Source organism: Capsicum annuum, chromosome 11 (assembly GCF_002878395.1).
Source record: "Capsicum annuum cultivar UCD-10X-F1 chromosome 11, UCD10Xv1.1, whole genome shotgun sequence".
Taxonomy (NCBI): domain Eukaryota; kingdom Viridiplantae; phylum Streptophyta; class Magnoliopsida; order Solanales; family Solanaceae; genus Capsicum; species Capsicum annuum.
Genome location: NC_061121.1, coordinates 233,113,075 through 233,128,602, shown reverse-complemented (window position 1 = coordinate 233,128,602; position 15,528 = coordinate 233,113,075). Strand labels below are relative to the sequence as shown.

Sequence of the window (15,528 nt, the reverse complement as noted above, 5' to 3'; positions counted from 1 at the left end):
AGGTCCAATTCACACTATAATAAATAATAATTTAAGAACTCATTAATTAAGAATCACATGACAATCCATAATTAACCACAGTGCAAATCAAAATCACAATTACAAAATTCAAGCTTGAAGTTTTTTTTTTTTGTTTGGTTTCTCTCAAGGTATTCTCATAGCCGGCAGCCGTGAGACTAATCTTCCGTTTCTCTGTCAGCACACTAAGCGGTAGGGAACTGGCCACAGAGTTTGCTCCATTCGCCAGAGACGGGGATTGAACCCCCGACCTCTTGCTTAAGGGACATGGCGCTGAACCAACTCTAGTGGTTTAGCTTGAAGTTTAACTAACATACACAATGTAGGTTTCAATTAATTAATAGTTTAGGTTACATATATCATTAGCCTAAAAATTATTTTTCCAATATCAGGTTATATTTATTTGTTGAATAGAATATAATCCGACTTTGTTTAATTATTTTCAATATTACAAATTTTAATTTTTTTTTCGGGGACTTACATTTACATATTTTCTAATAGGAGTAGAAAATATTTATTAAAAGTTATGGATTTTTGAAAATATAGCTTATTTGATTCTAGATGAATTATTTATACATATCGATTGAATTTTTAAAAAATAGTACTATAAGTTTCGCACCAACGCATATACCGAATAATTATATTCAAGACTTTGATAAATTAGAAAATATCACCTAAAGAAAAATAAATTATAGTCCAATGTCAACTATTATTCAAAGGTCATCGTTTTAAATTTTCATTCACTTATAGAATCTTTTATCTGCTTTATTTGACTCTTCATCACTTAATATGTCCATTTGACCTAAGAAAAATATATAAATTGAAGTCTTTTGTCCAAGAAAAAAGGATAATAGTAATATATATAATAAAAAAATGCAAAAAAAAAAGGTTTTTTTTCTACAAATAAATGAACATATTTTAATCAGAAAGATAATATATAATTAATACTCAGAAAAAATCATCTTCACTTAGTTATCATTTGAAAGTGTCTAAGAGATTAATTTAATCTTTTCATTAATATGCTTAACTAATAATTATTTATCCTAATGTCAACATCTAATCTAAATATCTAATGAGTAAAAAGCAAGAGTTGTTGGACATGTTATTACGAATCTTAAAATTATATTTGATTGAAATATAATAAATTTCAAAATAAATTTATGTTTCAAATTTAATATTATTTTATCCACACTGTAAAAAATTGTCATCAAATGAAGACGTCATACATACTACCTTAAATAAATTTCAGGCAAGACACCTATGCTTTCTATTTTATTTTTTATTTTCTTTCCTATTTCTATTTAAAACAACGGTTAATTAATGCAATTTAAATTATTCTGCCAAATTTCATCCAATTTCTTGCATTCGTTATCAGTCCATTTTAAAAAAGTTACATTTCATTTGGATAGTATATAAATATTGCTCCCTTCGTTTCTTTTTAATTGACATAGTTTTCCTTTTAGAGTCAAATAATATAAATTTTATCATTATTTTAAGATATATTTTAATCATATTGAAAAAGGAAAATTATAATTTAATTTATAGTATTTCTCATATAGTTTTTTAATATCTAATTTTAAAATATTAAACTAATTTAATTTAATTTAACTCTAAAAATTAATCAAATTGAATCTCGTAAAACGAATCGGAGGGACTATATAATTAATCTACACCATTTATATATTATACCAATGAAAAAGTAAACCTATATTTTCTTAACAATTAAAGTTAACAGATGGTTGGTTATAATCACTTCTGAAATATTTTTCTAATTTAAGTAAAACAGAAAACTGTCATAATAGTCAAATAAATTTTTTAATATATCATCATCACCATGACTAACTAAAAATATTAATATTATATTTACCAAAGAAAAAAATAAACTAGCATTTCTTAATTACTACTCATAAAGTATTCACGAATATATTTAGGCATATAAATTATATGATCTGAAAATAGTAATTTGATCAAGTCAAACTATGTATTTTCTCTAATATATTGGTTTAAGTCAATGAGTCATTCCTCGTTTTATTTTCAACGATATGAATAGTGGTGGGATGATTGAGATTCCGTCATTTTTAATTAGATTTCTCGAGTTTGAACGTTCAAAATTAAAAAAATTATGTGAAGCGTACTACTACAAAAAGGGGCAACGCACTGCGTGAATAATGCAGATTTAGTTGGACCTCGATACAGGTGCTTGATATTGGGTGGACGACCGAAAAACATATTCATTAAAAATTCTGTTGGAAGTACTGCTCTAAAAATGAATTTTGTAACGCGTGATGAACTTTGCAATACAACAATAACAAGAGGGGCGGAGAGGGGATTCAAAATCTAAAGAAAAACTCATCGAAGGGGGTTCAACATCTACAATAAATATATAAAAATCATTTTAATCATGTATTAATAGTATAATTTTTCATCGAAGGAGGTTCGGACGAATTCTTTATTACTATGCTAGCTTCGCCTCTGACTATAACAACAACATATCCAGTTACCCGATAAATTGTACATAGTTCATGCACTACCTCAGAGGTGAGGTAGAGAGACCATTTTCGATAGACCCCTAGACTTACAACCCTCAACAAAAAAAAAAAACAATCTAGAAAATGCATAAAAAGGAACAAGAAAAACTAGGCAATAAAAAACAACATATAATAACAGAAATAAGACTACCACAAAGTAATACTACGATCGATCTATTTGATACAACAATCATCACCGGAACTCCAAGAATAAAATACGACAAACATAACACTACGACTACTATAGTACATATAACAAAACAAAGCACTCCTCCGACCGCTAGCAAGAACACACTTCTGTCTACTAACCTTCTATCCTAATTCGTATCCTCAACATCTTTTAATATAAGATCATAGGTATAATTATATCCGATTTAAATATCGAATGCCGAATGAAAAAAAAAGTTATTCCTCCTTTCAATTCTTTCTTACGCGTCTACAAAGTCAAAGTCATCCATTTTTCCCAAATTTTATTATATTTTTTTTTTCTTTTTTGTCCCCAATTCTATAATTAAAGTTGTATATAAATCATTTCATATTTTACACTTTGTATACTATCCTCACCACTCTCTCTATATATATCTCCTCATTAATTCGATTTATGCTGCATACACTCACAATAAAAAATATACTACAGTACTTTCTGTCGACAAATTATATTCTTCGTCGAGAGAAACTTCAATTCGAGATTTTTCATTTATTAAGAGTGAAAAAAGTCTCATTTCTCTTGATCACATGATCTTTTAATCACACGAACTTTTGAACGAATTAAGGTTTCAAGATGGCGGGAGGAGGGGGAGGAAGATCGTTGGAGCAAACGCCGACGTGGGCGGTTGCCGTAGTTTGTTTTGCGTTGGTTGCTATTTCTGTCGTAATAGAGTTCATCATCCATCTTATTGGCAAGGTAAGACACTAACCCTGCGATTTTTTGATGAGTTTAAGTTATATACGTATCGTTATTATACATAATAATTTTTAAACTAGTAAGTAGTCCAAAAGACTTTACAAGTAAGTTTTGTTATTGTTAGATACAATTTATCTGCTACAATAAGTAAAGATGTCTAGTGAATAGTAATATAGATAATTTCTTCTATGATAAGCATTTATAGTCAGAGATAGAGTCAGCCTTTTTAGGGGTTCATCCGAACCAGCGACGCATCTACATAGGGTCCAGGGGGTTCATCCAAACCCCCTTCGTTGGAAAATTATACTATTTTTACATGTTAATAAAAATTTTTATGCATTTATAAATAGTAGAGGTTGAACTCTCTTCGACTAGTCCGTATATGTACTACTGAACCCCCTCACTGAAAATCCTGGATCCACCCCTGGTCCGAACCCTCTTCGACGGAAAAATATAATATTTATACACGATTAAAATTATTTTTTATGTGGTTACAGTAGGTGTTGAACCCCCTTCGACTTAATTTTCTTTGAATATTGAACCTCCTCACTTGAAATCCTAGCTCCGACTCTGTTTATAGTAATCTAGTAGTAGTAAATATAACAACTATTTATAACTTATTATTACATGTTGAAGTATATATATTAACAATACTTAAAATGTTTATATTGATTATGTATATAACTTATATATTTTTCTATAAAATTACAAACAGAGAATCTTATTATTAATTTTCTGTTTTTTTTTTTGCATGTAGTGGTTGAAGTCCAAACAAAAAAGAGCATTATATGAAGCACTTGAGAAGATAAAATCAGGTATATACGAAATTATAATAATTTTAATATATGCTCATTAATTTTCTAGCTAATATATATATATTTTTAATTTTGCAGAATTAATGTTGTTGGGATTTATATCCCTACTACTAACAGTAGGGCAAGATCCAATTTCAAATATTTGTGTATCTGAAAAAATTGCTAGTACATGGCATCCATGTACTAAGCAAAAAGAAAATGAAATAAATAAAGAAAAGTCCGATGACTTAGAGGGTCATCGCCGGCGACTACTTACGGCTTCTGATGGCGGAGTCCGGCGAGTTTTGGCGGCTGTTGGAACCGACAAATGTGCGGATAAGGCACGTATCTTTTTTAGACATCACTTGTGAATTACGTACATTGAAATATGTTATGGTTTGTTATTATAATAATGAAGTATATTTGTAAACGAATAAATAGATATGTGGATAGGATTATTTAAAGAGAAAAAGGTTCGAAATATGCCTGAACTTTGACGAAATTTGCTGTAACACGCCTCAACTTTGCGGGGGTCTTATGACCTCCCTAGATTATTTTTTACTGTATTTTTGTGACATATACTTGCCAGATAGATCACTGCGTGAATACACACACTGAGCGCGTGAGGGTCTGAAGTGGTTCAGGTAAGTAAATATATGCCACAGAAATACGATAATACATGGGCTAGGAGGGTCGTAGGACTCCCACAAAGTTAAGACGTGTTACAACAAATTTTGTCAAAGTTTTGGTATATTTTGAAATACTTGCACTTTTGATATTCTATATCATTTATAAATAATATGCTATTGAATATAAATTAAATTCTTTATATTAATTTAATCAGGTATTTTATTTTATTTTTTGTTGGATTTATTTTTTCAGGGAAAAGTAGCATTTGTGTCTGCAGATGGAATTCATCAATTACATATTTTTATTTTTGTGCTGGCTCTTTTTCATATATTTTATTGTATTACTACATTGGCTTTGGGAAGAGCTAAGGTATTTCTATCAAATAAATATTTATTTAATTTAATTATTTTTCTCTTAAGAAATTAAAAAATACCCTAAAACTATTCGCGATAGCAAATATAAAATCAGAAGATAAATTTGACCTATTTCGAATAGTTTCCTGGTGTTTTTGACCTTTTAATATTTTTAAATTTGATTGTATTTTATTGATTTCAGATGAGTAGTTGGAAGGCATGGGAAAACGAAACAAGAACAGCTGAGTACCAATTTACAAATGGTAAAAATTATCTCAATATTAATTTTCGATGAATTTTTCGTCGAAAATTCCTAAACTACAAGTCAATTTTTGACAAGATATTCATCGAAAATTCTCACTTATTTTTAATAGTGGTAAGAAATTAAAGTCAATATATTATTAATATGTTTAATAAATTAATTAACAGATCCAGAGAGATTTCGATTTGCTAGAGACACATCATTTGGAAGAAGACATTTGAGCTTTTGGACAAAAAATTCAGTGCTTCTATGGATTGTATGAATTCTTTATCTCAAATAATTTATATTATTTTTATTCTTCCATTAACTTCTTTATTATATAAAATATAAAAAACAATAATAATAATGCAACGACAATGTTAAAATACTCGGTATAGTTCAATAAGTAAGATTTAGAAAGAATATTCAGATTTTTTTTTCATCGTGCAAGTAGTTTCTTAATATCGCTATGATCAATTAATAGGTTTTCGACCAAAAAATATTTTTATTTTTATCATTAGTTCGGATAATTTTTATTTCTGATATTTCAATCATATTTTAATGGCTCTCTTAATTATATACATGGAATTGACCTTTGGTTTAATTATATACACAAATATTGTCAAGATTGGAGAGAGGGAATTGAATAAGGATTGGGACATATTTTCAATTGATAATTACTCTTATTATTATTATTATTATTTTTAATTTGTTTGACTTGTGTATAATATGCAGCTTATTTGACTTTGATGCATGTGACATCCAAAAAAAAAAAAAAACTATATTTTAAATTTTTTGGTGGAAAAATCAATATGGAGTAATTCATCTAACTCGAAATTTCATAAGATAAAATTGGCATAAACAATCGATTAAAAACAGTAAAATAAGAAAGCATTATATTTTTAATTTGTTTGACTTTTGTATAATATGCAGCTTATTTGACTTCGATGCATGTTACATCCAAAAAAAATAAAATACTACATTTTAAATTTTTTGGTTGAAAAATCAATATGGAGTAATTCATCTAACTCGAAATCTCATAAGATAAGATTGGCATAAACAATCAATTAAGAACAGTAAAATAAGAAAGCATTATATTTTTACATTCATAGTTGCACTAATTTTTTTTCGATCGAGATTGGCTTGGTCTTCAATTTATAGTAACGAAATAATTTAATTTGCAGGTTTGTTTTTTCAGACAATTTGTAAGATCTGTTCCAAAAGTTGATTATTTGACCCTACGTCATGGTTTTATCATGGTAACTTCATATTTACTTTCATATTTATACATATTACTAGTTTAGGTGTTACTGAATTAATATTCAAATGTTATACTAAATAGAATATTTATTTAAATTAAAAAAAATACGTTTAATAATTAAATTCAACATCTTTTGAATATGTAAAGATGGAGAATTTATTTAATTAAATCTAACTTTTACCAAAACAATATAATGATAGAGATATGAAAGTAATACATTCATCTACTACCTGTAAACTATAACAAAATAATATGATAATAGAGATATCAAAAGTAAAAATCTTCATAAATCAACCAAACAAACTTGAATACACTTGAAGCATAATTTTTTTTTTTTTATATATATATAATTAGAAACATTATTTTTAATCAAAAGGCTTACAAAAGTAGAAATCTTCACAAATCAACCAAACAAACTTGAATAGGCTTGAAGCACATTTTTTTTCTTTTATATATATATAACCAGAAACATTATTTTTAATCAAAAGACGAATTTACAAAAGTAAAAATCTTCATAAATCAACCAAACAAAATTGAATATACTTGAAGCACAAATTTTCTTTCTTTTTTTTAGTAACGAACTAATACATACATAAGCTTGGCACAAAGCACACATGCTTGACAGAATAATCGGTTCTCTCCACACAAACCAACAACAACAACTTAAGTGTATTTCCACAGAGTGGGGTCTGAGGAGGGTAAAACGTGCGCAGTTCATACCGCTACCTTCAAAAAGATAGAGAAACTATTTCCGATAGATCCTCGGCTCAAAATAAATAATAATAAATAAGGTCGTAATGAAACAAGAAGTATCTCCACACAAGCCATCTTTGCAAAATACCACAAGTACATCAAAAACACTTAATGATAATAAGTAAAGACAAATTCTAACAATATAGTACGAGATATGTGTACAGAAAAAGCAATCACATCCACATTACTCCTCAAACTTGTAAGCTTCATCATTAGCATCAATCATTTATCGAACAAACACTTGGGTAAAGACGGACCAATGATAGCAGTGGCGGATCCAAAAATTATACTATTTTTACGCGGTCAAAAATATTTTTATGTATATATAGTTGATGTTGAACTCCTTATACTAGTCCGTATGTTTACTTCTGAATCCCTCAGTGAAAATTCTAATGAAAATTCTAGATCCATCGCTGAATGATAGCACCAACCAAAGCACCACACACAGTACCAGTGCCAAGAATGAGATTTTTTAGTTTTGCAACATAATTCTGTCGCTCCTCTCCTCTCACTCCTTCTCCTGTCGCTCCTTCCGCTGCTTTTGGCCCTGTCTCTCCTGCCGCTGCTTATTATCTCCACGCTTTTGGCTATATGGCCTTTGCAGTACTGTCTCCTGACACTCCTGCTGCTTATTATCTCCACACTTTTGGCCCGGCTGCTTATTATCTCCACGCTTTTGGCTATATGGCCTTTGCAGTACTCTCTCCTGCCACTCCTGCTGCTTATTATCTCCACACTTTTGGCTATATGGCCTTTGCAATACTGTTGCTGATTTGATAGACGGGACGGGGAGGCTACGGTTTTGGAGCGCCATAGAAAACACTCTTTTCGAGACGCATCGGAAAGAAGCCATGTTACCAAGGAAGGCAAGTTTCGCCGTCGCTAGGGTTAGGGTACTGGGCTTGTGGTATCTCTTCGAGATAAGGTAGAATAATATATTTATTTTAGAATTCTAATTAGGATATATTAGAGATAAAAGTAGGAAAATAGTATTGTAAGGTCTATTTCTAGGGACAATAGTCCCAAGAGTTATCGTGTTTAACTTTTACACATTCAGTAAAAAAAAAAAAAATTAATACGAAGAGTTTTATTTGTGGGAAAGGTAAAGTGTATGCAAACCTTGCTACTATCTGATCAAGTAGAGAGACTGTTTTCGAAAAACCCTTAACTCAAGTGTAGATTGTTTTTATGGATAAACAACAACATACACGGCAAAATCCCACTAGTGAGATCTGGGGAGGGTAAAGTGTACCACTACCTCAGTAAGGGCTCAAGTGTAGATTGTATTTATGGATAAAAAGGATCTAATTTTGTTTCTTATTTTATAATTTTGGTGTAATTTACAGGCACATTTGGCACCTCAGAGCCAAATAAATTTTGATTTCCAAAAATATATTAAGAGGTCATTAGAAGAAGATTTCAAAGTAGTAGTTAGCATAAGGTATTTTTATTTTATCCTTTTAAATTTCTATTTCTGATTTTCCATTTTATTAATGAATAATTAATTTTACTTTAATCCATTTTGCACAATTTAATTCAAAATTATGTACTGACAGTTTTGTGATAAGTTATTGCTTAAACTCATTTTTTTGTGGGTTTTTTTTTTTTTTTTTTTTGCAGTCCTCCAATTTGGTTCCTTGCTGTATTATTCCTACTCTTCAATACTCATGGTAAATACCTCAAAATTTTTAACTTTAAATTAATTAAAATGCATGCTTCTGATCCCTTTATATTAGAAACATATTAGTATATTAAACTATTTTTCGAAGTATATTATTCTCAAATATGAAACGACAAAAAAAATAAAAAAATTTAATATATGGGTATTCAAATAGTAAAATATTTGATACTTCAATAAATTTGTGAATATTTGCAAGCAAATGAAAAACAATGCATGTTTTAAGTAATTAAAGGTTATATGTACTTAATCAGATAATTAAAAGAATTAAAATTATAATTTACTAATAACTAAGAGATCAAAAATATTATTAATCCTTGGACTAATGTTTTAGTTTAGCACTTCATGTAATGTAATTATTCCTTTATTTTTAATCTGACATCTCGAGTTTGCATATTGAATATGAATTCGATTTCATTAGATAATGCTTTTATCTTTTAATTTTAGACCTTTCAATGATAATTTAAATTTAATTGAGTTGAAATCGAATACTGAATATCAGGTGTGAAATAAAAAAATATAAATTATTTTTATGCAATTGAATTGACTAAAGAATTTCATTTTTATTTGTGGACAGGCTGGTATTCTTATCTGTGGCTACCATTCATTCCACTATTTGTAAGTAGTTTTCAATCATTTTGTACACATTTTACATTTGACTTTTTGTGTCATTATTTCTATTTTCCACATTTTATACATCTATCCTTTTCAGTTCCATCCTATATTTATTTATTCATAATTTGTTTTAGTCAAACTTTAATTAAATTCAATGCATGGATAATATAGAAAATATTTATAATAACCTATATACTTAAAAAGTAACTACGGTAAATTTCATATATATACTTTCTCTATTTTATTTTGTTTGTCTTAATAACTATTTGAACAGTCAAATGATATTCTCATTGATCTTAATTTTTGAAATTCTTCCTAATTATTAATTGTTAACAGTGTAATTTTTATTTACAAAGTAATTAAAGATTCTAGATCTGAATACACACAGAACAACAAAACAATAGTTACTTTGATTCTCGTACTTCACATCAAGTCGAACAAATTGAAATCGATGGAGCATATAGGAGTGTGTATGTATATATATATATATATATATATATATATATATATATTAACGAGAGATTGCTGCAAAAACTCATAACCTTCAAATTCTGAATCCGTCTCTACTTCTTCGTGTGTTTAGTACTCATTCATATCTAAAATTCTATTTAGTGGAAATTCTGACTCCGCTACACGCAGGTGATATTGTTAGTAGGGACCAAATTACAAGTGATTATAACAAAAATGGGATTAAGAATTCAAGAAAGGGGAGAAGTAGTGAAAGGTGTACCTGTGGTTCAGCCTGGAGATGATTTATTTTGGTTTAATCGTCCTCGTCTTCTTCTTTATCTAATTAATTTTGTGCTTTTTCAGGTAAAAAAAATAATTAAGAAAAATAAGTTTTAATTTTGAAGATTTTTTTTTTTTTATATATTATTAATTTTGTATCTTTTTGTGATATATTACAGAATGCTTTTCAATTGGCTTTCTTTGCTTGGACTTGGGTAAGTCACCAATTAACTCTGCTAATTTGGTACGAGGAATAAAGAATAATTATTTTTTGTGATTAATTTTAGTATGAACTTATCCTACGTTTGGTTGGGAAAAACTTATGGAATAACTTAAGAATTAAGGAAATTAAAATTAACTTTTTGTTTGTTTTTTTCTTTTAATTATATATAACAGTATGAATTTGGGCTGAAATCTTGTTTCCATGACAAAACTGAGGATATCGTCATTAGAATGACAATGGGGTAAGTATTAATTATCTTCTAATTAATTAAAACTCTTTTATCTCTAATTATAGTTTGGATTTCTTGTTAAACTTTTCATAGTTTGATTTAAATTACTTACATATCAGAATGTTTGTTTAATTTTTGGTGCAGGGTTCTTATTCAAATTCTTTGCAGCTATGTAACTCTTCCATTATATGCCCTTGTGACACAGGTAATTAAGTTATATACATCGTTAGCGTAAGAAGTTCTTTATATAATTATTAGGTTACTTTTTAATACACGACTTATTTTATTTTTAAGATTATAAACTCGATCACATTTTACGATTCAAGTTTCATAATCAATTTTATTGCCCGCAATATTACGGATATTAAGATCGCCCGGATATTAAGAGGGTGTGTGGACATAAGAATTGTGACGATTGAAAAAAAAAAATTAGTATTTGTTTTCAAGTTGTAAACGACATTTGAAAATTGAAATATTTTTTCTGGATTTTTTTTGTGTGAGTTTCAAAAAATTGTAACAATTCTATGACCAAGTAATTGTCGAAATAAAATTTCAGGAAAAAAAGTGAAAACTATCCATGACTAAACACACACTAAATTTCTCTCCTCCTCGGAAAGATATACGAAAAGGATTCAACTTATATGTACTAACAATTTAACGTATTATTCCAAGTCTTATCTTTCATGTTATTAATTTTACTTATTAGGGAAATTACGTAAATTTTAAGTGATTTGGTAGTGTAAAAATTCTTTACACTGTTTCACAATTTTAAACAGATGGGATCATCAATGAAACCAACAATTTTCAATGAAAGAGTAGCAACAGCATTGAGGAAGTGGCATCATGGTGCCAAGAAGCACATCAAAGAGATCAACAAACATCATTCAAATCCAGCAACACCAATGTCAAGTAGGCCAACAACGCCCACTCATGGCATGTCACCTGTCCATCTCCTACGCGGGATCCGGACGAGTGACATGGATGTGAGTCCACAAAGATTGAATTATAATGTGGACCATTGGGACATCGAGGGGTCGTCATCTCCCACCCGATTCTACCAAGGTGGTAGTGGAGATGGCTCGTCTTCGCCGTTCCATATGCATCAAACTATTCAAAGTGGTCATGACTTACATCATGACGACTCAGAAGGTCACGAGCCTAGTCTGCCACAAACGGCTCTTGACCAACACGAAGTCAACATTGCCCGTCCAAGGGAATTCTCTTTTGATAAAAGAACAACTAGTGTATAAATTTTAAGAGTTCATGTTAGTGGCAAAGTCACCTTTGTTGAAAGTTGAAACAAATCTTTATCAAAAAATTATACTACATTGATAGGTCAATTTTTTCTTTTATGTATATATATTGTATGTTAATTTTTCTTTATTATTTTGCATGTTTACTTTTTTTTATGATTTTAACCATCTTTAGGAAAATTCTGTCTAGCCCATTCATAATTTTTGACAAAAATTATACATGAGAAAATTGTTAAAAGAAGATATAGATGAAGTCTCACCCGAAACTATAGCAGGTTGTGGCATAGCTGTAAGTACTCCTTCATACTTAATTAGAGGTCTTGAGTTCGACAAGAACCCAAAAAGTTTAGTTCAAAACACAATCGCTCCCCCCCCCCCCCCCCCCAAATCAATCCATAGGCTAACACACACGAAAAATCACAAAAAATCCTCAATTCCTACTATGTCGCTCATATGTATTAAAAAAAGTTCTGGCTGCCCCACCTTAGCAGCATAATCCATTTAATAGGCCGTCATGGGTGGACCCAAGTAGTTTCGACAAAAACGCATCCGGATGCCCACACCCTTTTCAATCTATAGGCAACCACACATGAAAAAATAGCAAAAAATCCCCAATTCCTGCTATTTTACTCATACGTCTTAAAAAAACTTTGTCCGCGCCTCCAAAGCAACACAATTCATTTAATAGGTCGTCACGAGCGAACCTAAGAAGTTTCTCTCAAAATGCATCCAAACACGCACACACCCCATCAATCCAAAAGCTAACACATGAAAAATCGTAAAAAATCTTCAATTCCTGCTATTTCGCTCATATATATTAAAAAAAAGAATCGCCCGCCTCTCCAAAGCAATACAATTCATTTAATAGGTCGTCCCGAACAGGCCCAAGAAGTTTCATCCAAAATGCACTCAGACACCCCCCCCATCAATCCATAAGCTAACACAAATAAAAAAATTGCAAGAAGTCCTCAATTCTTGCTATTTCGCTCTTATGTCTTAAAAAAAGTTCCATCCGCCCCTCCAAAGCAACACAATCTATTTAATAAGTTGTCACGAGAAGACCCAAAAAGTTTTGCCTAGAACGCATCTGAACGCCAACAATTCATTCAATCCATATGTTAACACAAACGAAAAATAATAAAAAATATTTTATTACCACTAGGTCCACCCACCAAACCGTGGGGTTAACATCCACCGAAATGAGCCAAAAATGGTTCGTTCGTGCCTTTTCGCCAGTTTGACTACCAAAATAGCCCCGACGGCCTAGATGTCACCCACATCCGCTCCAAAGCCCCCCGAGGAGCCGCCAGTCATTTTTTGCCTATGTCCACCAATGGGCCCCAGTCCTACCTAGTGAACCGTGAGCTAACACCCACCGAAGCAGGCCAAAAACTGCCCATTCGTACCGTTTTACCCGTTTGACCACTAAAACGGCCAGACGGCCCCATCAGACTATCTACATTCGTTCCACAGCCCCTGGGGGGTTGGCTATCAATTTTTGTCCACATCCACTATCGAGCTCCGAGCCCACACACCGAACAGTGGGCTAACACCCACTGAAATGGATAAAAAATGGCCTGTTCGTATCGTTTTGCCTGTTTGACCACCACAATGGCTAAGGCAGCCCTGAAGAATAACCCACATCCACTCCATAGCCCTTTGGAGATCCACTTATCGATATCCTCCACCGGGCCCCGAGCCCACCAATCAAACTGTGGGTTATCAAAACGAGCTAAAATAGCCTGTTCGTACCATTTCACTTATTTGACCATAAAATGGCCCAGGAAGCCCCGTTGAACCACCCACATCTGCTCCACAGCTCGCCAGAGGGGCTGTTTGTCAATTTTGCCCACATCTGGTACCAAGCCCTGGGCCCACCCACCAAACCATGGGTTAACACCTATTGAACGGGCCAAAAATGGCCCATTCATTCCATTTTACCCGTTTGACCACCAAAATAGCCTAGGAGGCCCCACCGAACCACCCACATTCATTCCATAGTCCCCTAGAGGGCAGCCTGTCGATTTTTGCCTATATCCGCCACCAGGCCCACCCACCGAACCTTGGATTAACAACCACCAAAATAGGCCAAAAATAATTTGTCCATGCTGTTTCGCCTGTTTGACCACAAAAATGGCCTAGACGTCCCTGCCAAACCACCCATATACGCACTACAACCCCGGTTAACACCCATCGATTTGACCTGAAAATGACCCATTTGCGGCGTTTCGCCTGTTTGACCATCAAATGGCCTCGTCGGGCCACCCTCACCCATACTCACCTAATCGGGAGGACGCTGATTGATTTTCAACCCAAACCATACTTAAGCCCCGCGCCCACCCCGAGAGTCATGAGCAAACAACTATTGATTTGGCCCAAAAATGACCCTTCGCTCTGTTTTGTCCATTTGACCACCAAAATAGCCTCGCCGATCTCATCGAGCTTTTCTCATTCGCTTCTCACCCAGTCGGGGGGGGGCGTTGATTAATTTTTGACCCAAAACACACTCAGGGATTGGGCCCACCCCAAGAATCGAGGGCTAATTCCCATTGATTTGGCTCAAAAATGGCTCGTTCGTTCCATTTTGCTCGTTTTACCACCCAAATAGCCTCCCAGACCCCGTCGGTCCAACCTCACCCATTTCTTACCTAAAGGGGAAGAGGAACTGATCAATTTTCAACCCAAACCACACTCGAGCCTTGAGTCCACCCCAAGAACCGTGGATTAAAACTCAACGATTTGGTTAAAAAATAGCCCGTTTGACCACCCAAATAGCCCCACCGATCTCGCTGAGCCACTCTCACCATGCTTCTCATATAGCTCGGGGAGCTTTTAATCAATTTTTAACTAAAACTGTGCTTGAGCCTCGAGCCCACGCCGAGAACCATGGGCTAATACCCATCGATTTGGCCTAAATATTTTACCTAGTTGATCATCCAAATGGACCTGTCGACCCCATCGGGTCACTTTCACCCGCTTCTCACCCAGCCGGGTTGCCGCTGGTCGATTTTTGGCCTAAATTATACTTGGACCCAGGCCTACCCCAAGAACCGTGGGCAAACACCCATCAATTTGGCAATAAAATGGCTCGTTTGCGCTGTTTCACCCATTTAACCAGCCTATCTGGCACGTCCCGATGGATTTTTGCCCACAATACGCTCGGACCCTGGGCACACCTCCAAAACCACGGGGTATAGCACACTGATTTGGATCAAAAATGCCTCATTCACACTGTTTTGCCCGTTTGACCACCCAAACTAACCACACTAGGCTGCTCCTGAGCCTCCCTAGTACGCCCCGATAAATTTTTGGCCCACAG

General features: G+C 32.6%; 1 protein-coding gene across 2 annotated transcripts; it reads left to right on the top strand.

Moving 5' to 3' along the window:
- The first annotated feature begins 3,110 nt into the window (after nucleotides 1-3,110).
- Nucleotides 3,111-12,308, top strand: LOC107848305 (MLO-like protein 6). 2 transcript variants are annotated; one of them, NM_001324655.1, is given in 15 exon segments: nucleotides 3,225-3,450; nucleotides 4,208-4,265; nucleotides 4,344-4,585; nucleotides 5,127-5,243; nucleotides 5,430-5,490; nucleotides 5,657-5,745; nucleotides 6,653-6,727; nucleotides 8,829-8,923; nucleotides 9,103-9,152; nucleotides 9,738-9,778; nucleotides 10,415-10,588; nucleotides 10,684-10,719; nucleotides 10,901-10,968; nucleotides 11,101-11,161; nucleotides 11,733-12,296. In NM_001324655.1, coding segments are annotated over 15 exon segments (1,764 nt in total). In that variant the 5' UTR covers nucleotides 3,225-3,327; the 3' UTR covers nucleotides 12,207-12,296.
- The last annotated feature ends 3,220 nt before the right edge of the window (nucleotides 12,309-15,528 follow it).

Bases quoted from the DNA above. Each gene is read 5' to 3' on its own strand.
- LOC107848305 (XM_047398670.1), top strand. From the start codon at position 3,328: ATGGCGGGAGGAGGGGGAGGAAGATCGTTGGAGCAAACGCCGACGTGG. The intron at 9,153-9,737 runs GTAAATACCTCA...ATTTGTGGACAG, and splicing joins CCTACTCTTCAATACTCATG to GCTGGTATTCTTATCTGTGG. The intron at 10,969-11,100 runs GTAAGTATTAAT...TTTTTGGTGCAG, and splicing joins GTCATTAGAATGACAATGGG to GGTTCTTATTCAAATTCTTT.